Source organism: Oncorhynchus masou, chromosome 2, assembly GCF_036934945.1.
Source record: "Oncorhynchus masou masou isolate Uvic2021 chromosome 2, UVic_Omas_1.1, whole genome shotgun sequence".
NCBI classification, from domain to species: domain Eukaryota; kingdom Metazoa; phylum Chordata; class Actinopteri; order Salmoniformes; family Salmonidae; genus Oncorhynchus; species Oncorhynchus masou.
The window spans coordinates 48,130,773-48,155,220 of NC_088213.1; the positions used below are offsets into that span (position 1 = coordinate 48,130,773).

General features: G+C 42.9%; 1 protein-coding gene across 3 annotated transcripts in view; it reads right to left on the minus strand.

Annotated features, from left to right (window-relative positions):
- Positions 1-24,448, minus strand: part of fam184aa (family with sequence similarity 184 member Aa) — an 85,667-nt gene that overhangs the window by 50,468 nt on the left and 10,751 nt on the right. For all 3 annotated transcript variants that reach the window (XM_064925608.1, XM_064925600.1, XM_064925589.1), the window contains exons 4-7: positions 21,729-21,910; positions 19,437-19,622; positions 13,308-13,430; positions 9,127-9,288 (exon numbers count right to left, since the gene is read on the minus strand). In XM_064925608.1, the coding sequence (XP_064781680.1) occupies positions 9,127-9,288; positions 13,308-13,430; positions 19,437-19,622; positions 21,729-21,910 (653 nt within the window). The remainder of the gene's footprint in view (positions 1-9,126; positions 9,289-13,307; positions 13,431-19,436; positions 19,623-21,728; positions 21,911-24,448) is intronic.

Here is a 24,448-nt window from a genome sequence, read left to right on the forward strand (position 1 = left end):
TTGCAGCTTCCAATGAATTCCAAACCCAAACTTTGAAAAAAAAAGGAAAATTCTTCTTCTAAATTTTTCTAATAAAGTGCAAGCTATCAAAGGTGGTCACCACTCCTCTGCTAATTAGTGAACCTCTACACATAAAAGGATTGATCTCTCACCTCAGCAGCGATACCAACCCTAATTATGCCATTAGCGAAATTGTGAACGCTCTCCAAAATCACCCATCAAACACAGGCGTTGTGACGGTTCTCCCCACCATAAAAATGTTGCATCGGTCCAATAGCACCAAGTGCACAGCTGAAGCACGTGCCAGACATGGCTAACATGAGGGGACAGGTGGAGAGAGCTGAGCAAATATTGACAAAAGCAGGAAATAAAAACATTCTGCTCGTCGAGGAACTGCGTTTGAAAGTAATTTGCAATCTAAGTAATTGCAGATTCAGGTGCAGCTGGGAACTTTATCGAACGTTCCTTTGCTATGAGATTAGGGATCCCTATTGTGTCTGTTGATGTTCCCTTCCATATACATGCCTCAGACAGTCGTCTTTTGGGGTCGGGGCTAATTAGGGAGGTCACAGCTCCCCTCACTATGATAACACTGGAGAGTCATAGGGAGCTAATTAGTCTCTTCCTAATCGACTCTCCTGCGTTCCCTGTTGTGTTGGGGATTCCCTGGTTGGCTTCGCATGATCCCACTATTTCGTGGCAACAGAAGGCTCTCAAGGGATGGTCCCGTCAGTGCTCGGGGAGGTGTGTAGGTGTTTCCTTAGATGCCACTACGGGGGAAAGTTCAAACCAGGTCTCCACCATGCACATTCCCCCCGAATATGCCGATTTGGCTCAATTACCACCCCATCGACAGTGGGATTGTGCGATAGATCTGTTGGTAGAAGCTGCACTTCCCAGGAGTCACGTGTATTCTCTGTCACAGGAGGAGACAGCAGCTATGGAGACATATGTCACAGAATCTCTGGGACAGGGATACATTCGGCCTTCCATCTGACCTGTCTCCTCGAGTTTCTTTTTTGTGAAGAAGGATGGAGGTTTGCGCCCGTGTATTGATTATCGAAGTTTAAATAAGATCACGGTAAAATACAGTAACCCGCTACCGCTCATAGCCAGTATGACCGAGTCACTACACGGGGTGCGTTTCTTCACAAAATTGGACCTCAGGAGCACTTACAACCTGGTGCGTATCCGGGCGGGAGATGAGTGGAAGACAGCATTTAGCACCACTTCTGGGCATTAGGAGTACCTCGTCATGCCGTACGTGTTAATGAATGCTCCATCAGTCTTCCAATCCTTTATAGATGAGATTTTCAGGGACCTGCACGGGCAGGGTGTAGTGGTGTATATTAGAATGTCATCTATATACCATGTGTCCCTGGTACGCAGGGTTCTTGGTCGACTGTTAGAACATGACCTGTATGTCAAGGCTGAGAAATGCCTGTTCTTCCAACAGTCCATCTCCTTCCTAGGGTACCGCTTTTCCGCGTCAGGGGTAGAGATGGAGAATGACCGCATTTCAGCCGTGCGTAATTGGCCGACTCCAACCATGGTAAAGGAGGTGCAGCGGTTTTTAGGGTTTGCCAACTACTACCGGAGGTTTATTCGGGGTTTTGGTCAGGTAGCGGCTCCCATTACCTCACTGCTTAAAGGGGGACCGGTGCGACTGCAGTGGTCAGCTGGGGCGGACAGGGCTTTTGGTCACCTGAAGGCTTTGTTTACCTCGGCTCCTGTGCTGGCTCATCCTGATCCCTCCATTAGCGTTGATAGTTGAGGTGGACACATCCGTGGCAGGGATAGGGGCTGTGCTCAGAGGAGTGGTACGCAGATCCCGCTCCCATTATTCCAGCTTCTTGCCTGGTGGCACCAGTGGTGTGGGAGGTGGATGCGGCATCACGTTCAGATCCCAATCCTACCCAGTGTCCGGTTGGGCGTAAGTATGTTCCGTTCGATGTCCGCGATCGTTTGATCTGTTGGGCCCACACTTCACCCTCCTCTGGTCATCCTGGCATCGGTCGGACAGTGCGCTGTCTTGCTGGGAAGTACTGGTGGCCCACGTTAGCCAAGGACGTGAGGGTTTATGTGTCCTCCTGTTCAGTGTGCGCACAGTGCAAGGCACCTAGACACCTGCCCAGAGGGAAATTACAACCCCTTCCCGTTCCACAACGACCGTGGACGCACCTCTGTGGATTTCTTGATGGTCTTTTACCCTCGCGGGGTAACACCATGATCCTAGTCGTGGATCGGTTTTATAAGTCCTGCCGTCTCCTTCCTTTGACCGGTCTCCCTACGGCCCTAGAGACCTCGGAGGCCCTATTCACGTATTCCGGCACTACTACCTGAGGATATAGTTCCGGATTGGGGTCCCCAATTCACGTCTAAAGTCTGGAGGGCATTTATGGAGCGCCTGGGGGTCTGAGACGTTCCTAGCTGACATAGAGGACGCATTGGATGGCTACCCGAACGCTACGGGTTCTGACAGGGTTTACCTGTTGAAGCGAACGTCGAATAGACACGTGACAATAGACACGTCGAATAGACACGTTACCATTTAAACAAATGTTCCTGTCAAACATGTATCCTACCTTCATTACCTACTTGGGCCCTGCCGCCCACGTTGGCTTGACTATCTTACAACTCAGAGAGCTTGCAAGCACAGCTTTTGAGGCATTTGAGGGTGCATTATCAGGTATTGGAGCGTTAAGAGATGACGCACAACAACAGTTTCTACCACGAAACCATGATTCCAATAACCTCAGCGGTCAAAATAACTGTAAAGTACTTCGCCATCAAAACGACTACTGCTACAATCGACCTGTTCACTACGTTCCTGCACCCAACCCACAAAAAGTGTCAGAGCACAAGGTAACAAAGGGTTGAAGGATGATCAAAACGTAGACCAATGTTCTCCAGAAGCTCCACTACATTAAGAACTAAAACGAGAAACATTTGAGCAAAGGGTAAAAGATAAGTCACAAGGACTAGACGGGGAATTACCGGACACCAGGTCCGCAGGAATTAACACCCATAGTAAGGATGTTAAAATTCAAATCTCTCGCGCTCTCACTCGAGACCCTATCCAGGGACCGCTTGATCAAGAAACAAGCCCACGGGCTTTGTCTATAGACTCTGATACAAAGGTTGCGAAGAAAAACGGAGGGCAAACGCTTAGTCAAAGCCAAGCCCACTCATATCGGAAAAGTCGATCTGCTTCCACCTTCCACCAATTGACACATCCAGTCGTTGCGAACGACCACTCCACTTTGTGGGGAATATGTCCACTAAACACAAATCGAAACGACCATACTGGAGGACTGCTTAACTTGTCATGCGCTAATTGATTCGGGTGCGACAATATCACTCATCTCTCAAACATTGTTTGATGATCTAGAAAGGGCTTTGAAGCCAACTAAACGTTGGTTAGAAGTGGAACGATGCGACACTATACTTCGAGGGGTCACTCAGACTACCTCGCCTCTCACATTGAGAGTCATGCTGAAACTACACTTCCAGGAAGTCTTGCTCGTTCACCCTGTGTATGTTACCAGCCTCGAAACTGTACCCCTGCTACTTGGAGCAGACTTGATGGATCGGTAACTCCCATTGATGGATTGGAAAACCAACCAGGTATGGTCACAGGCTACAGTGCCTTCTCCACCGACCACACTGTCTTCCCCTAACACTAACTGCAATGCAGTCATTCACAAGGGGTATCTGTCAAAAGCACCCCTTTGGAAAAAGACATTTAGAAACCTCTTGGGGCAGAATCCGATCTAAGGAGATATTACGATATCTCGACACATTCCATCAGCCAATCTGATTGTCCATTCTTGTCATGATTTCCAGCCAGCTGTCTCTGTGAATGAGCAACTTCCCTCCTCCTTGCAGTCATGCAATACGGTAGTTGAGATGAACTTCTCTTGCCCTTCGCACACTTCTGCATGCACTGTGGCCGTCTCAGCAAAAAAAAACATTGATGCGCAGAGTATACTCTGCTTCCGATGATGCACCTTCCGCTTTGTGGGGGACTGTCAACCCTTACAATGATACTAAAAGCGTCAGTCCAGCAACTGACCCGATGACTCCCACTTTGCAATATCACAGACAGATATCCTCGTCTCAGTTTGCAGGTACTGAAGAGTTTGCCACACGCAGAGGTGACTGATAGACCTTGACTGCCACTGAGGGTGTTGAAGCACAAACACCAGGAGATTTGGTTGAAAGGTTACACCCACTCTCATAACGCGGTCACTGACAACTCGTACATAGGGTCTGAACTTTTCGTTTGCACCTCAGATACCAACACCACCCGCTGGTGGGGGGGTCCCGAGACACAAAGGGGGGGAATAGTAGCCCAGACCCATGATGAGTCTTATCGAGGCCGGTGGGGGGTCGAGACTACGGACAACACCGTACAAGGCCGCCAGAGCATAAATCAAATCTAGTTGTAAACTCGCCTTTAAGAACAGTGAGGAGCAGACAGGCCCCTAGACAGGGATTATCTTAGAACACATCTAAGATAGTACTGAGGTGTACCACACTGGTCGTAAAGGAAGTCCAGTGGACTTGTCCACCTCCAAAATAAATGGTAACAAGAATCATTCCTTGCCATGTGTAGTATCCACTACAAGACAACTAGTAAAATGCTCTAATCATGTATTCCGGTAGGATAACATTTCAAAATAATTCGGTAGGACAACTGGACTCCTTGAGTACCAGTACCAATACGACAGTCAGTCCAGCAACACTCAGTAAGAGGATTAGTAACCTCACAAGTTAAATTGCTTTTGATAATAGCGACATAGGAGTCACTCAGAGTGCAACACGGGGAAGGGAATCTTCATTGCACTCCGTCCAGGAGAAAAGTTATTAGAAGTCATGAACCATGAACACACCACGTACGACTGGTCTAATACTTAGAGTACTTTCGTCATGAGGTTAGCTTCTCCGTGGATAACATAGCTATGAAGTAGACTTCTTCATACCTACCACCACTACAATAGTGGAAGACAGTGACTGGTAGTAAAACCACTACAGACTCCCTCAACACCATTTCTGACTGACCTCCATGCATTGACCTGAAAATTACCTGACTACTTCAGACTCAATCTGAACAAGTTGTAATCTGCCAGGATACTTGGTATCCTTCCCTTGACATGTGCGCTTGCGTAAGCAGAAACACACATGCACAACGGAACATCCAATTAGGATTTATGCTAGGATCACTTAAGGGTCCGAGCAAAATACCAGCCTTACTAAAGTTGAACAATTATATTGAGTCCTTTAACTCTACAGCTACAGAACTCACCCGTTTTCTTCTCAGAAGTCCATAGGTCATCCCTGTAGACTGCCCAAAACTAGTGCCTTATAGCTGTAGACGTATCATATAGTTATCAATTTAGGATAGTACCCTAAGCAACACTCCGCAAATTAGGAGAGCCCTAGATATGACATTAGACAATGCCATGATAGGGTCATTTTGCCAAAACCATGGACGTAGATGGAATACAGTCCAATTAGATGATTAAGGGGAGATAATTATATTTTGTTTTGTTTATGCTTTCATTCATTTTGTTTCATTTTCTTCGTCACGTAGAAAGTGATAGAGCCATAAACAACTTCCCCATACAACCATCAGTTAGTGGCACAACGCAGCTCATTTGGGAGGAAATGTAATGATATATTTCATGAGTGTGTGTGCATTGTTAACATCTTCCTAAGTTACTGCCCAGATCTTCTAGTCTGGGGTCCGGAACGGCGATCCCAATCCGGACATCCGCTGCTCAGCCATGGAGCGGACTTCTTAATTTGCAGACACCCTACCTGGGTCGACCACCAGAGGGGGGACTGCAACGGCGATCCCAATCTGGACCTCTGCTGTCGAGCCATGGAGCGAACTTCTTCATTTGCAGACACCCTACCCGGGTCGACCACCAAATGGGGACCACAACGATGGTCAACAACCAGGACAACCCACGGTCATTTTTATGTTGGTTTGCAACATGCAGGTTAATTGCAAGATTGAACCCAACATGGGGGGACTGTCATGACGTTGGCCTGGGGATAGGTTTATGACCGTCATAAATACCTCTTCCCCCCCTTTTCCTCTCTCTACCCTACTGATGTGAAATTTGAAAACCCCTTGGTTAACATAGAGATTCTGGGAACATCAGAAGGTGGGGGGGAAAATGAACTATATTCTGGTAATCCGACCAATTGAACATATGCGGTGGTACTTAATGAATATGATGTCAGTTTGGTTGTCATCTGGGACATTCTTATCAATGATATGATGACATAAACTCAACAGTGGGAAGTCTGCACACTGTAGTTATCGGAGTCACATGGAATTGTTGTTCAATTTAAATTTTTGAATATAAAATTATTGGTCAAGAGATTACATGTAATTTTAGCTTCCAAATGAGAGATTTGGGTTTTCATAAGGTTAGGGTTCTGCTCAATCAGTGGCCCGCCCCTGTGAAGAGACCTGGGTTATAAAACTTTTCAAACATACCCTTCTCGCTCCACTATATAAAGCCTTGATGAAAATGTAACCTCCTGTTCCAAGTATGTGAGGTCTGCAGCCTCTGCGTTAAAAGGACTAACATGTCAACTACAGAACTAAGCCAACCTCAGAGTGAGCTTTTGAGAATGGTATGAACTTTGAACTCTTATTCACTACAGAAGTGATACCTCCTAGCCGTTGAGTTAGCAACAGCAGCTGCAAACGTGGGCTAGGAAAGAACATACAGAGTATCCCGTCTACCACTGTCGTGTCTTTGGCTATGCCGTGTGATATGACATGCTATTCTATAAAATAATTTCTCCACAATTAATATCACCTGATTGAGCTAATCATGTAAATGTAATTAACTAGAGAGTCGGGCACCACAAAATAATATTTATAGAGCTGTAATATTCCGAATAAACTCTTAAAGACCTAGTAATATTTTACATCAATAGCAGTCAATATTAATCGTCACCTTAATTCAGTCTCATCTGAAAGTTGTAAATTCTTGGTTATCTTCACGAACCCTGGCTAACAAGTTGAATCAGCAATACAAAATTGGGTTTAATTATTTATTTACTAAATACCTAACTAATCACACAGAATTACACATACACACAATTAAGGACTTGGTTTGGCAACACGGCCTTCCATCTACCACCAATCTACCGAAGCGCAGCTCAGAGTAAATATTTATTGCATTTTCCTTTTCCAAATGGGCGGTAATTTAGAATGCATAAGATACTGTATTTACGATAGCACAGCTTCTCCCCTCAGTCTTCCCACTCTTTCACTCAAACCCCTTTCTTTTGTGCAACCAGCTGTCATATCTGTTCCGCCCAACAGGAACATTTTCCTTTATGACGTAATTTGTAATCAAGGTATAATTCATTCTGTGTATATGTAATTCTGTGTGATTAGTTAGGTATTTAGTAAATAAATAATTAAACCCAATTTTGTATTGCTGATTCAACTTGTTAGCCAGGGTTCGTGAAGATAACCAAGAATTTACAACTTTCAGATGAGACTGAATTAAGGTGACGATTAATATTGACTGCTATTGATGTAAAATATTACTAGGTCTTTAAGAGTTTATTCGGAAGATAACAGCTCTATAAATATTATTTTGTGGTGCCCCGACTCTCTAGTTAATTACATTTACATGATAAGCTCAATCAGGTAATATTAAGTATGGAGAAAGGATTTTATAGAATAGCATGTCATATCACTTAATCCGGCATAGCCAAAGATACGACAGCGCAAACCAGATGGGATGGGTTATTGCTGAAGAATGCTGTGGTAGCAATGCTGGTTATGTGTGCCTTGAATTCTAAATAAATCACTGACAGTGTCACCAGCAAAGCACCTCCACATCATCACACCTCCTTCTCCATGCTTCATGGTGGGAACCACACATGCAGAGATCATCCGGCCACCTACTCTGCGTCTCACAAAGACACAGAGGTTGTAACCAAAAATCTCAAATTTGGACTCATCTGACCAAAGGACAGATTTCTTGAGTTTCTTGGCCCAAGCAAGTATCTTCTTCTTATTGGTGTGCTTTAGTAGTGGTTTGTTTGCAGCAATTCCACAATGAAGGCCTGATTCACGTAGTCTCCTCTAAACAGTTGATGTTGAGATGTGTCTGTTACTTGAACTCTGTGAAGCATTTATTTGGGATGCAATTTATGAGGCTGGGAACTCTAATGAACTTATCCTCTGCAGCAGAGGTAACTCTTTCCAGTGGCGGTCCTCATGAGAGCCAATTACATCATTGCGCTTGATTGTTATATGCAACTGCAATTTTCCGGATTGACTAACCTTCATGTCTTAAAATAATGATGGACTGTCGTTTCTCTTTGCATATTTGTGCTGCTGTTGCCATAATATGGACTTGGCCTATTACCAAATATGGCTATCTTCTGTATACCCCTCTTACCTTGTCACAACACAACTGATTGGTTCAAACGCATTAAGGAGGAAATTAATTCCAGAATTTAAATTTTAACAAGTAACACCTGGTAATTGAAATTCATTCCAGGTGACTACCTCATGAAGCTGTTTGAGAGAATGCCAAGAGTGTGCAAAGCTGTCATCAAGGCAAAGGGTGGTTAAATTGAAGAATCTCAAATATAAAATAGATTTTGATTTGTTTAACACTTTTGTGGTTACTACATGATTACATACTGTATGTGTTATTTCATAGTTGTGATGTCTTCACTATTATTCTACAATGTAAAGAATAGTAAAAATAAAGAAAAATCCAGGAATGAGTAGGTGTGTCCAAACCTTTGACTGGTACTGTATATAGGAATATCTGTGCATGTATCTGGTATTCCCTTAATCATTTTACATATACAGTAGTGACATATTTGAGATCTTGCCAAGATTTCTGTATTTCAATTATTACATTTTTTTTAGAGCAGAGAATAAGAGTGTTTAAGAGTTTTTATTTTCAGTGTACTAGGGTTGATTTAGGAATTAAATTAACTGGAAGTAAATTAAGTAAGACATTTTGTAATATAATTTGATGGTATGCACAAAATAGTGCGTGAGGACTTGGTGAGGCAAGCTGATCCTAGATCTGAGCATAAAGCACATCTTCTCAAAAGTCTTACCTGCAGATCAGTGAGCAGGTTGCTGGTCTCTCTTACTCTGGCTCTGGTGGTGTCCAGTTCAATGCATAGTTTCTCCTGGGTGTCCTTCAGACTGGAGATGTGGCTGTGTGCAGAGCCAAGGTTTTGCTCCCCTTCCTTCACCAACTCCTGAAGGTGAGACACCTGCAGTGGACGGGAAATGAGGTCAGATGTCATGCAACTCAAGGACCAAATCAGGTAGTAGTGGCAGAGAGGAACGGCCATGCCTAAGGTTGCAAAAGGGTAGAGTATATTACTGTAAATGTTCTAAGTTTACCAGAAAACTACCAGAATGTTGGTATCTTTTAAGGATTTTATGTAATCTATCAAAGGACATTTAGTGGCTGTTTTGGGTACTTCAGATTATCACAGTTGTCTGTAATTCAAATCAAATGTTATTTGTCACATGAGCCGAATACAACAGCTGTAGACGTTACCGTGAAATGCTTACTAGCAAGCCCTCAACAAACAATGCAGTTCAAGAAATAGAGTTGAAAGTATTTACCAAATTAACAAATAACAATAACGAGGCTATATACAGGGGGTACCAAGTCAATGTCCGGGGGTACAGGTTAGTCGAGGTAATTTGTACATGTAGGTAAGGATAAAGTGACTATGCATAGATAATAAACAGTGAAAAGCAGCAGTGTAAAAACAAAAGGGGGGGCATTCCAATGTAAATAGTCTGGGTGGCCATTTGATTAATTGTTCAGCAGTCCTATGGCTTGGGGGTGGAAGCTGTTAAGGAGCCTGTTGGACCTTGGTGCTCTGGTACCGCTTGCCGTGTGGGAGCAGAGAGAACAGTCTATGACTTGGGTGACTGGAGTCTTTCACAATGTTTTGGGGCTTCCTCTGACACTGCCTCGTGTATAGGTTCTGGATGGCAGGACGCTTGGCCTCCCGTGATGCACTGGGCTGTACGCAGTACCATCTGTAGCGCCTTACGATCAGATGCCGAGCAGTTGCCATACCAGGCAGTGATGCAACCGGTGAGGATGCTCTCAACTTTGAGGATCTGGGGACCCAAGCCAAATCTTTTCAGTCTCCTGAGGGGGAAAAGGCATTGTTATGCCCTCTTCACAACTTTCTTGGTGTGTTTGGAGCATGAAAGTTTGTTGGTGATGTGGACAGCAAGGAACTTGAAACTCTTGAACTGCTCCACTACAGCCCCATCAATGTCAATGGGAGCGTGGTCGGCCCTCCTTTTTCCTGTAGTCCACGATCAGCTCATTAGTCTTGCTCAATTTGAGGGAGAGGTTGTTGTCCTGGCACCACGCTGCTAGGTCTCTGACTACCTCCCTATAGGCTTTCTCATCATTGCCGGTGATCAGGCCCACCACCGTCGTGTCAGCAAACTTAATGACGGTTTTGTAGTTGTACTTGGCCACGCAGTCATGGGTGAACAGGGAGTACAGGAGAGGATGAAGCACGCAACCCTAAGGGGCCCCCATGTTGAGGATCAGCGTGGTGGATGTGTTGTTACCTACCCTTACCACCTGGGGGCGGACCGTCAATGAAATCCAGGATCCAGTTGCAGAAGGAGGTGTTTAGTCCCAGGGTCCTTAGTTTAGGAATGAGCTTTGAGGGCACTATGGTGTTGAACGCTGAGCTGTAGTCAATGAACAGCATTCTCACATAGGTGTTCCTTTTGACCAGGTGGGAAAGGGCAGTGTGGAGTGCGATCGAAATCTGTTGGAACGTTATGCAAATTGAAGTGGTTCTAGGGTCTTTGGGATGATGGTGTTGACATGAGCCATGACCAGCCTTTCAAAGCACTTCATGGTTACCGACGTGAGTGCTATGGGGCGGTAGTCATTTAGGCAGGTTAGCATCGCTTTCATGGGCACAGGGGCAATGGTGGTCTGCTTGAAACATGTTGGCATTACAGACTCGGTCAGCGAGAATTTGAAAATGTCCGTGAAGACACTAGCCAGTTGGTCCGCGCATGCTCTGAGTACACGTCCTGATAATCTGTCTGGCCCCACAGCCTTGTGAATGTTGACCTGTTTAAAAGGTCTTGCTCACATCGGCTATGGAGCGCGTGATCAACAACGTAATTATCTCTGGCCCCCTGTGTGGCCTCATCACAAAATATATTACATTATTAAATAAGATGACTTAAAAACAATAATAAATAGAATGACAAAGCTGTAAAACATTATCCTAAATATAAACCATCAACTAACTTTGTGGATACCATTGGTGTTTAATATGAGGGTTTCATATTAAACATATTAACTTTTCGAACTCTACCTACTGTAACGATTCTCGTCCTCGTCTGATGAGGAATATGAAGGATCGGACCAAAATGGAGCATGGCACATGTCCATGTTAACTTTATTAATCTGAACACAAAATAACAAAGGTGAAACAGCGAAAAAACGAAACAGTCCTATCAGGTGACAAAACAGGAAACAACTACCCACACACACAGGCTACCTAAGTATGGTTCTCAATCAGAGACAACCTCTGATTGGGAACCATACCAGGCCAAACACAGAAATACAAAACATAGAATGCCCACCCCAACTCACGCCCTGACCAAACCAAAATAGAGACATAAAAAAGGAACTACGGTCAGGACGTGACACCTACATGTACATATTACCTCGACTAACCGGTGCCCGAGCACACGGACTCTGTACCAGTACCCCCTGTATATAGCCTCGCTATTGTTATTTTACCGCTGCTCTTTAATTATTTGTAACTTTTATTTCTTATTTTTTATGTTTTAGTTTTAAACTGCATTGATGGTTAGGGCTTGTAAGTAAGCATTTCACTGTAAGGTCTACGCCGGTTGTATTCGGAGCATGTGACAAATTAGATTTGATTAAATGTATTTTTCTATGTCAATATATATTTGTTGTCAATGTTTTTGCGTCAAACTATTGGCAGTTGTGAAAAAAGTCAACACTTGGGACGAGTTGCAGAGGCAATTAAAAATAATGGCATTGTTGTTTTGACGCTTTTTTCATTAATTAGGCTATTTTCTCTTGAACCAAAACTCATGGACACAGATATAAAGAATTAATATTATATATGTACATGTTTTAAAAGTTATTAAAAAGTATAAGTTACCAACGTTCCAATAATTAACAGAAAACCTATGGCAATCTACCAAAATTCTATTGGGCCATTGGTGTTGGATTTTTCAGAATGTCTATTTGACAGAAGCAGGTAAAATTTTGCATTAAGCAAATTCTAAGATGCAGATGCTCAAGCTAGTTTCCAATCCATGTACTACGGCTGCACTGAGTACAGTAACAGAGAACACAATGGGATACGATACCATGAATCAGTTAAGTTTGCTGTAATGAAGATAAAAATGAATTAAACTGCTAATAAGGACTTTTAAAGTAATCAGCCATCAATTTGTGGAACGATTTCCAAGATTTTAGTTTGCACAAATTAATATGCACATTTTACTAGCAGCAGTGCATTTCCATCAAACTGGCTTCTTGCAAATCAAAGGCTGCGTACAGAAAAATCAATTTGTCATGTAACTTTTCATTCACAGAATTGAAACTGAAATTCTATGCGTTTCCATCCCACTTTTAACTCTATTGATGGTTTTGGTGCAAAAAGTCTGTGATAATGCAACAAATTGCAGCGGGAACTATTTCAAACGTGCTAACTCTGGTCTTGACATGTGCTTTAGCCAACAGCTTGCAGATACAGGGCAGAGGGAGGCCTACATAAGAACAAGATAATTAGTATTTGTCAATTGGCAGGCAAGCATCGATCATAATGTCACCAGCTTACCAATTAACACTCGATCTACTGGTGTACTTTCACCACCCTGTGAAGTTCATCATAACTTATTTTATCTGAAGCCTACTAAACTGTGCATGCTTCTTCAAGTCGAGGCAGTGGGAGGACCACATAACATAGCATTGTATGACTGCAAATTTAACTCAATATGGTGGTAATTATATCAGCAATTGCCCAAGAAATAGTTCCCACTGCAATTTGTCGCATTATCTAACCACTGACAAAAAAAAATGATTGGCCCTTCTCTAGCCATTTTTGTTTGGTCGACGTTTAGGAAATGTACTGCCAATTTGAGAGTTGTAATCTGGCCTGTCATGAATTTTTTTTATCTGACAGGTACGTTAATTGCATAATTGGATGGAAACCTGGTTTATGTCAAAGACTTTCCTTACCTCTTGATTGGCTATATTGAGCTTGGCAGAAAGCTCCTTCTTCAGGTTGTCCAGTTGCTGTTGGAGACAGTTCTTCTGCTCCTCCAATGAGAGTCGCCGAATCTCAAACTCCTGCCCCATTTCCTAAAGTGACGGTCAATAACAAGATGAGTTTGAGATGCAACAAAGAAGCTGAACTTCGCATTGTGCACTGGTTTTCTTAAAGGGATACTGGAGGGAGATTAAATGCATCGTCGTGCTAAAATAAACTTGATTGCAATGCAAAACCCACAAGAACAAACCAGTGATTTAGCTGATCTCACATTGATAACGGACAGCTGCAACTTTCTTCGTCTAGGTTTTCTATTCCCGCCCCCAATGAAATAACGATCTATCAAGAGCACTGGAAATCATAATGCTGATGAATGTAAAATAATTCAAGAATATAGGACTAGTAGGTCTATATTTCATTAAAACCTTTCATGAAAAATGGCAAACTAACATAATATGTGCAATTTTAAATAATAACTAATTAAGACTACATTTTCATTTAATAAAAATTATAGATTATATAACTCAATCACGCACTGAGACTGATGTTTAAAGAACACTTTAAATTTGCCTGACAGTCATTGACATTTCTGTGCTTAACTTGAGGGACAGGTCGCAGTGGTGGGTAGTATATGGGGCTTTGGTGACAAAACAGATGGCACTGTGATAGACAGCATCCAATTTGTTGAGTAAAGTGTTGGAGGCTATTTTGTAAATGACATCACAGAAGTCGAGGTTCGGTAGGATGGTCAGTTTTACGAAGGAAGGATGCTTTGTTGCGAAATAGGACGCCGATTCTAGATTTACTTTTGGATTGGAGATGCTTAATGTGAGTCTGGAAGGAAAGTTTACAGTCTCACCAGACACCTAGGTATTTGTAGTTGTCCACATATTCTAAGTCAAAACCGTCCAGAGTAGTGATGCTGGCTAAACAAGTATTCCACTAGGATTGTGCTTGTGCTTAGCTCCATTATCCAGAAAAACTTCCTAGTAATAAATGATTACAAGCATACCCATAACATGATGCAGCCACCACTATGCTTGAAAATATGGAGAGTGGTACTCAGTAATGTGTTGTATTGGATTTGCCCCAATCAAAACACTTTGTATTCAGGACAAAAAGTGAATTGCTTTGCCACATTTTTTGCAGTATTACTTTAGTGCTTTGTTGCAAATAGGATGCATGTCTTGGACTATAACATAATGTTATTACTATAATTACTGTTCCCCGGAGGGAATCGAGGTACAAGATACTATGGGGAATCGCACTCTCCCGACTTAGGTTGAAGGACCTCACACATGACAAGGCCAATAAAATCCACCCCTCGCTGGATGCTCCTGCCTTCCACAGGTGATAAGCGTGAGGCTTGGATTAATTCCTTAAATTAAATACCCCTCTTCACCGAGCCCAGGAACCTGTGGGGCCAAATGTTACGTTCGCTTTCAGTCAGTCAACAAGCCGACCCCAACAGATACTAAATGAAATGGCCCATGGCAGACCACCCAGACCTGACCACTCCAGATGCGGTAGTCTGGATATTGCACACACAGTGCACTGCCTAGTGACTTACTTCTGTACCAGCTGTAAGAATACTGTGTGCTATACTGGGAGCAGTGTCATCCAAATGATTAACCTCACAAAAGTGTGTGGTGATGCCCAACTCTCCGCAGCACAAATATCTCCTATAGTAAATCCTTTAAACAATGCCCAAGATGCTGCCAGACCCCTGGTGGAGTGGGCGCGAACACTGCTAGGTAACCCTTGCTGCTAAATGTCAGAGAGAGAGCCTCCACAATCCAGGGGGAAAGACGCTGCTTAAAGAGTGCCCTGCAACGAGCAGGATTAGCAAAACAGGCAAAAAGTTGGTCACATAAACAGATATCCCGGCTCCGCTCAATGTATGTGTGAAAAGCTTGCACCGGACACAGGGCATGTAACCTCTGTTGCTTTTCAGAAGCAAAAGGAGACGACAAAAAGGGAAATTGCTCAAAAGCTAAGGACCTGTAGGACATACCCATGACTTTCGGGGCAAAGGCCACATTTGAACGCAATAGTCGCCCAGGTCAAACTGAGAACAGGAAGGATGTATGGATAACGCATGGAGGTCCCCAACACATTTCGCAGAGGCCAAAGCCATGAGCAGGGAGGTTTTGTAGGAGAAGATCTTCAGATCTACTAACTCCAGAGGCTTAAAGGGAGCTGCACACAGTGCCTCCAAAACCAGCACCAAGTCCCATGTGGGTGCAATAGGTTAAGGACCGCCCCCGGTGAGGTTCCGTCAATTCCAACCAGACAGCGGCAATGTACACTTTTAAAATGAAGAACACTTGAAAAGCTCCTGTAGGACCACAGAGCACTGAAAAGGAACAGGAGCTATATCTTGGCACCAGAGCTCAAACGTTTGCCACTTATACGCATAAAACCCTCTCACGGAGGACGCCCTTGCAGACTGAATTGTAGCAATAACATAAGGCAGTAAACCTCTAGCCATCAGGCACATAGGAATCAAATCTCTCATCTGACTTGCCAAACTTGCCCATGTGCCTGGGACAACAGGTTCCTGCGCAATGGGAGTATCCACAGGTCCCCGCCCAATAGGTGAATGTTCTCTGTGAACCAAGGCTGCCTGGGCCAACGGGGGGCCATAAGAATCAATGGTAAGTCCTCCTGGCGCACCCCCTCCAATATACCTGCTTAAAGGTTCTGAGTTGAGGCAACCGGGGACGTGTCACCCAAAGTGAAAGCGAGCCAAGGTTAGGAGGGAGAGAGAGGGTGAGTCTCTCCCTATCTGTTGATGCACGGCACCACTGACATAGTCGGTTATGACTAGAACAAACGGTCCAACAAAAACAGGGGGAACCTCAAGATAATGTGGTTAATAGACATGCAGGGTGTGCCACACCAGTATCCATACCGGCCAAATAGGGCTGCCTTCGTACAGCGTCTGTCGTGATCACCTTGCGGGACACAACTCAGCCCCTGACAATAGCAGAGAATCTCACCACTGGGCATTGGCCCGTAGGCCTGACAGGGACACCCAAAGCGACAGGCTTAGGCTGCAGTACGTGTCCAGGGCTGTATGAACAATAGCCCCAAGGGAACAACTTGGTAGACGTAGGCACTGGCGAAAATACAGTACGTGACCCAGCCAAAATGTGGCAAAGCCGGAACCCGGGCACCCTCTGTTGGGATAGAAAAGCGTGATACATGAATGAGTCTAGCTCGAGACCCAGAAACGGAATGCGCTGAGCTGGAGTCAGACAGCTCTTTTTCTGGTTTCTTATGAAGCCTAGAGAGATTAAATAGAAGACAGCATGGATGTGTGTAACACTTGGTTCTTCTTCCATTTCCACCAGTCTTGACAACTGTGTTTCTGAACATGGAGAAGGAACACTTTTCATCAAACTCACGTATGGCAGACAACACTTTTAACACCCGTGAACACTGTGGAAATCGGTTTACAGTATGTGCCAGTATGTGCTAAGGTTTGCCTATCGTCACCAGAAGCCCCAGTCAGTTTAGTGGTAAGATGAGTTCCGGAAACCAGCTGACACCCAGCGCTGGACCGCACCCAATCCCTAAGTGGTTTCCTTCCTGTCCAGCAACTGAGTTAGGAAAGACGCCTGTATCTTTGTAATGACTGGGTATATTGATACACATCCAAAGTGTATTAATAACTTCACCATGCTCAAAGGGATATTCAATGTCGACATAACCACTTATAATTCACTGTATCACAATTCCAGTGGGTCAAAAGTTTACATAAACTAAGTTGACTGTGCCTTTAAACAGCTTGGACAATTCCCGAAAATGATGTCATGGCTTTAGAAGCTTCTGACTGGCTAATTGGCACAATTTGAGTCAATTGCAGGTGTACCTGTGGATGTACTGAAAGGCCTACCTTCAAACTCAGTGCCTTTTTGCTTGACCACATGGGAAAATCAAAAGAAATCAGCCAAGATAAAAAATTGTAGACCTCAACAAGTCTGGTTCATCCCTGGGAGCAATTTCCAAACGCCTGAAGGTACCACGTTCATCTGTACAAACAATAGTACGCAAGTATAAACACCATGGGACCACTCAGCTGTCATACCGCTCAGGAAGGAGACGCATTCTGTCTCCTGGAGACTAACGTACTTTGGTGCAAAGAGTGCAACTCAATCCCAGAACAACAGCAAAGGACCTTGTAAAGATGTTGGAGGAAACAGGTACAAAAGTATGTATATCCACAGTAAACCGAGTCCTATTTCGACATAACCTGAAAGGCCACTCAGCAAGGAAGAAGACACTGCTCAAAAAACGCCATAAAAATGCAACATCTCAAGACATCAGTCAGGAAGTTAAAGCTTGGTCGCAAATGGGTCTTCCAAGTGGACAATGACCCCAAACATACTTCCAAAGTTGTGGCAAAATTGCTTCAGGACAACAAAGTCAAGGTATTGGAGTGGCCATCACAAAGCCCTGACCTCAATCCTATAGAAAATGTGTGGGCAGAACTGAAAAATCGTGTGCGAGCAAGGAGGCCTACAAACCTGACACAGTTACACCTGCTTTGTCAGGAGGAATGGGCCAAAATTCACCCAACTTATTGTGGGAAGCTTGTGGAAGGCTACTCTAAACATTTGACCCAATTTAAACAATTTAAAGGCAATGTTACCAAATACTAATTTAGCGTACGTAAACTTCTGACCCATTGGGAATGTGATGAAAGAAATAAAAGCTGAAATAAATCATTCTCTCTACTATTATTCCGCCATTTCACATTCTAAAAATAAAGTGGTGATCCTAGCTGACCTAAGACAGGGAATTTTTACTCTGATTAAATGTCAGGAACTGTAAAAAACTGAGTTTACATGTATTTGGCAAAGGTGTATGTAAACTTCCGACTTCAACTGTATATCCGCATGATAAGAAATGTTATGAGAACAAGTACAACCTTGAGCACAAATGTTCAGGGGGTGAGCAGGCTCTACCACTATGAGGGAATTTAGTTGGAGCAACGTACGACAGTCTCGTTTTCCAATTGTTTGTTTTAGTAGCGTGAATCGTTCCCGTTCACATCAAGGTAAAGAGGGGAATAATTGAAGGAATGAATCCATGCCTCATGCCTATCACCTGTGGAAGGCGGGGTTTCCAGCGAGGTGCGGATTTCATTGGCCTTGTCATTAGTGATTGTAGATCCTTCAACCAGAGTGTACGACTCCCCATACTATGTTGTACAGAATTTGACTGACTGAAAGTGAACTACAAAGTCATTAATCCATCCTCAGCTCTCTTCTACTATAGCCATTTAACTGTTTCTAAGTCACCATTTGTCTCATGGTGAAATCCCTAAGTGGTTTCCTTCCTGTCTGGCAACTGAGTTAGGAAAGACGCCTGTATCTTTGTAATGACTGGGTGTATTGATACACATCCAAAGTGTAATTAATAACTTCACCATGCTCAAAGGGATATTCAATGTCTGCTTTTTTTTACCCATCTACCAGTAAGGGCATCTTATATGCGAGGCATTGGAAAACCTCCCTGGTCTTTGTGGTTGAATCTGTGTTGGAAATTCACTGCTCGACTGAGGGACGACCTTACAGATAATTGTATGTGTGGTGTACAGACATGAGGTAGTCATTCAAAAATGTTAAACATTATTATTGCACACAGAATGAATCTATGCAACTTATGTGACTTGTATAGCAAGTTTTTGCTCCTGAACTTATTTAGGCTTGCCGTAACAAACGGGTTGACGACTTAGACTCAAAGCATTTCAGCTTTTCATTTTTAATACATTTGTAAACATTTTGAAAAACATAATTTCACTTTGACATTATGGGTTATTGTGTGTAGGCCAGTGACAAAAAAAACTAAATTTATTCCATTTTAAATTCAGACTAACACTTTGGAAAAAGTCAAGGTTTGTGAATACTTTCTGAAGGCACTGTATGTAGGCTTGGGGGTGTGTACCAAGTTCATTGTTTATGAATATATGTATAGATACTGGGCTTGAGTGTGGCTGTGTGTGTGTGCACAGAGTGTAGCATAAATAGAGTGTATTAAATAGTGTGTAAACATCAGTGTGTAGGGCAGTGTGTGTGCATGATACTCACAGCCATCAATAGATTATTCTCCTTCTCTGCAGCGTTCTGTGCACTCTCCTGCGTCGCCCTGTGTTTCTCCGACAGCTCCTCTAGTGCCTGTGCCTGGGCCTCTTTGAATCTCACACCCTCCTCTTCGTATTTGCCCCTCAGCCTCGCTAGCTCCTTCTCATAGCCCTGCCTCTCCTCGCGAAGGGACTTGGGAAGGGAGGGGGGGGGATTGGCAAGATTTATTTCACACCCTGGCAGATCCGAAGGGCCATAGATACATGAAGCATTTACACGTGATGGCTGTAATGAAACAAACCACAGCTGAAATCTAATAGATGAATGTACCCTCCCCATAGAGAGCAGATGGGCTACTTTCATCTTAGAACAGCAGTTTCTGCAGTGTTACTAATGGAACCCAATGGTTCTTAAAATCAATATGTTGATGTTTTAAAATCCGCTAAAGAAATGATAAACTATGTATACTACATGACCAAACGTATGTGGACACCTGCACTAGGCAGTCCACTTCTGTAAGCTTGTGTGGCCTACCACTTTGCGGCTGAGCCATTGTTTCTCCTTGCACTTACAGTTGACCGGGAAGTTCTAGAAGGGTAGAAATTTGACAAACTGACTTGTTGCCATATTGAAAGTCACTGAGCTCTTCAGTAAGGCCTTTCTACTGCCAATGTTTGTCTATGGAGTTGGCATGGCTGTGTGCTTTATTTTATACACCTGTCAGCAACGGCTGAGGTGTAGCCGAAATAGCTGAATCCACTCATTTGAAGGGGTGTTCACATACATTTGCATATATACGAAGCTATATGGAAGGTTATACCAAGGATAATTTTGTATAACATTTTAGCTATTTGGTTTTACATTTTAAGACCCCTTGAAGTATAATAAAAATACCAAAAACAATGTTACATTTGGTCTTATTGCTATAAGCCCATACAAACGCATTGAATCAGATCGGCTGTACCAACTTCAGACCACGCTTGTGGTGGTCATACAGCAAAACAGAAAACATGATTGTGTTTGTGAGAGTCTCATCTTTCCATATAGGGGTCATAAATAGGCCAAACCGTTCGGACACGACAAACGATTTTGTGAGAAGACCGATATTCAGGATGTCTGATGGTCTGACTAACACTGCTCTAGCTCTGTCACCTTTAAACGCAGATGCGTAAGTGCGGCATTGGTGGATGCAGAGGATTGAGACACATCCAATGCAAAACTGATATCTGTAGCTTAAACTGAAAAAAAGTGTATTATGTTAATTCGATTTCCATGGGGCCGCAGAAATCGACTATGGGGATTTAAACACAAGATAGAAGGGCTAAGCTTCTTCACTAAACTTCTCCCGTTGTTTGGATCTACTGTGAAGCTTGAGATGTTTCAGTGTATTTGGCCCAGCATCAATATCTACAATGAGTATTACATAATAAGAGAAGGGTTGAGATACAGAACTCTTCTGTTTTGTACCAGCTCCCTGGCGGGTACCTGCCTGAGGGAACAGCTAACCTAGAAAGCATGCATACGTTCTGAAAACATTGGCATCATCGAAAACAGTTATATAAACAGTTATATAAATATTGGCAGCTAACAACCTTTTACAATGCCATGCCAATCAATATACAGTACCAGTCAAAATTTGACACAAAAACTAATTCAAGGGTTTTTCCTTATTTTCAACATTGTAGAATAATAGTGAAGACATCAACACTATGAAATAACACATTTGGAATCATGTAGTAACCAAAGAAAGTGTTAAACAAATCAAAATATATTTATATTTGCGATTCTTCAATGTAGCCACCCTTTGCCTTGATGACAGCTTTGCACATTCTTGGCATTCCCTCAACCAGCTTCATGAGTTAGTCACCTGGAATGCATTTCAATTAACAGGTGTGCCTTGTTAAAAGTTCATTTGTGGAATTTATTTCCTTCTTAATGCGTTTCAGCCAATAAATTGTGTTGTGACAAGGTAGGGGTCGTATACAGAAGATAGCCCTATTTGGTTAAAGACCAAGTCCATATTATGGCAAGAACCGCTCAAATAAGCAAAGAGAAACAGTTCATCATTACTTTAAAACATGAAGATCAGTCAATCCGTTAAATATCAAGAACTTTTCAAGTTCAAGTTTTGACTGGTACTGTACATAATGTTTTTTGCCAAATATGTTGGCCAAACAAATGCTTGCTATCTGTGAAACTTCCCACTTTCCCAGTGTCTGGATCTACTAAACACTGAGACACTAGGAGAAGTGAAATATAATATTCAGCACATCTTACAAACTGAGAGAAGTTGAATACCTGCTCCAGTGAGAGGACCTGATGTTTGTGCTGCTCGTCGGTGGCCTGGCTCTGGTTGAGCACCCTCTCCCTCTCCTCCTCCAGCCTGAGGATCTTCTCCCTCAGGCGGCTCTGCTCCAAGTCCAGGTCCCTGATAGTGGCCTCGTGGCTCATATGGGTGGCCTGTAGAGAGCCTATCTGACCTGGAGGCACACATGCAAAACAAGCAGATGGTGAGTGTGTGAAGGGCAATGGCAGAAAGGCAAGTTAAATGGGCAATGCTTTCATATCAGACACTGAACATCTGTTCTGTCAGAATATTCAAGTGGGATGAACACTCAAAAGTCCATGAAGTGTCCTTGTGGTTAAAATCTCACTGTAAAGTGCTAAGTTAGCTTAAAAGTAAAATAAAACAATGCGTTTTTTCCAACAATATCTTACTGAATTTAATGCATGAGTTATTCATAGAACTGCAAAGGGAAGTACAAAATAAGAAAGGACTTGGCACTGAGGGAGAATATAAAAGGATGATGAAACTAGTCTCGAATAACCCTCAATCTGCAAAACAAATTTTTCTCAAAAAGTAAAAGCATATAGCCCTACTTCAATAACAAACAAAAAAATGTATTTAAAAAACATACATAGGCCTACTTCTCTTTGGTAAAAAAAATATATACAGTGCCTTGCGAAAGTATTCGGCCCCCTTGAACTTTGCAACCTTTTGCCACATTTCAGGCTTCAAACATAAAGATATAAAACTGTATTTTTTTTAGAAGAATCAACAACAAGTGGGACACAATCATGAAGTGGAACGACATTTATTGGATATTTCAAACTTTTTTAACAAATCAAAAACTGAAAAATTGGGCGTGCAAAATTATTCAGCCCCTTTACTTTCAGTGCAGCAAACTCTCTCCAGAAGTTCAGTGAGGATCTCTGAATGATCCAATGTTGACATAAATGACTAATGATGATAAATACAATCCACCTGTGTGTAATCAAGTCTCCGTATAAATGCACCTGCACTGTGATAGTCTCAGAGGTCCATTAAAAGTGCAGAGAGCATCATGAAGAACAAGGAACACACCAGGCAGGTCCGAGATACTGTTGTGAAGAAGTTTAAAGCCGGATTTGGATACAAAAAGATTTCCCAAGCTTTAAACATCCCAAGGAGCACTGTGCAAGCGATAACATTGAAATGGAAGGAGTATCAGACCACTGCAAATCTACCAAGACCTGGCCGTCCCTCTAAACTTTCAGCTCATACAAGGAGAAGACTGATCAGAGATGCAGCCAAGAGGCCCATGATCACTCTGGATGAACTGCAGAGATCTACAGCTGAGGTGGGAGACTCTGTCCATAGGACAACAATCAGTCGTATATTGCACAAATCTGGCCTTTATGGAAGAGAGGCAAGAAGAAAGCCATTTTTTAAAGATATCCATAAAAAGTGTTGTTTAAAGTTCGCCACAAGCCACCTGGGAGACACACCAAACATGTGGAAGAAGGTGCTCTGGTCAGATGAAACCAAAATTGAACTTTTTGGCAACAATGCAAAACGTTATCTTTGGCGTAAAAGCAACACAGCTCATCACCCTGAACACACCATCCCCACTGTCAAACATGGTGGTGGCAACATCATGGTTTGGGCCTGCTTTTCTTCAGCAGGGACAGGGAAGATGGTTAAAATTGATGGGAAGATGGATGGAGCCAAATACAGGACCATTCTGGAAGAAAACCTGATGGAGTCTGCAAAAGACCTGAGACTGGGACGGAGATTTGTCTTCCAACAAGACAATGATCCAAAACATAAAGCAAAATCTACAATGGAATGGTTCAAAAATAAACATATCCAGGTGTTAGAATGGCCAAGTCAAAGTCCAGACCTGAATCCAATCGAGAATCTGTGGAAAGAACTGAAAACTGCTGTTCACAAATGCTCTCCATCCAACCTCACTGAGCTCGAGCTGTTTTGCAAGGAGGAATGGGAAAAAATGTCAGTGTCTCGATGTGCAAAACTGATAGAGACATACCCCAAGCGACTTACAGCTGTAATTGCAGCAAAAGGTGGCGCTACAAAGTATTAACTTAAGGGGGCTGAATAATTTTGCACGCCCAATTTTTCAGTTTTTGATTTGTTAAAAAAGTTTGAAATATCCAATAAATGTCGTTCCACTTCATGATTGTGTCCCACTTGTTGTTGATTCTTCACAAAAAAATACAGTTTTATATCTTTATGTTTGAAGCCTGAAATGTGGCAAAAGGTCGCAAAGTTCAAGGGGGCCGAATACTTTCGCAAGGCACTGTATATGTTCTCTTATTTGACCAGACAAGCTTAGCCCTATTTGCAGGAGATTAGTTTAATGGGGGAGATGGGTGTAGGTAATTATGTACACGAGCACAAATCACCACATCCGTAACTTAAGTCCCATCTGAATCTGCCATGTCGGTCATTTTTACATAGCAGGAGAGTAATAATTCCAGACGGAAAAAACTCCAAGGTCCTCTAAAACTGATTAAATTGTTTTTTTCCCTCATCAATCTCCACACAATACCCCATCAAGACAAAAAGAACAGGCATTTAGAATTTTTTGCAAATGTATTAAAAATAAAAAACTGGAAAAAAAGCACATTTACATAAGTATGCAGACTTTATTCAGTACGTTTTGGGTTTCTCCCATTCTTCTCTGCAGATCCTCTGAAGCTCTATCAGATTGGATGGGGAGCGTCGCAGCAAAGCT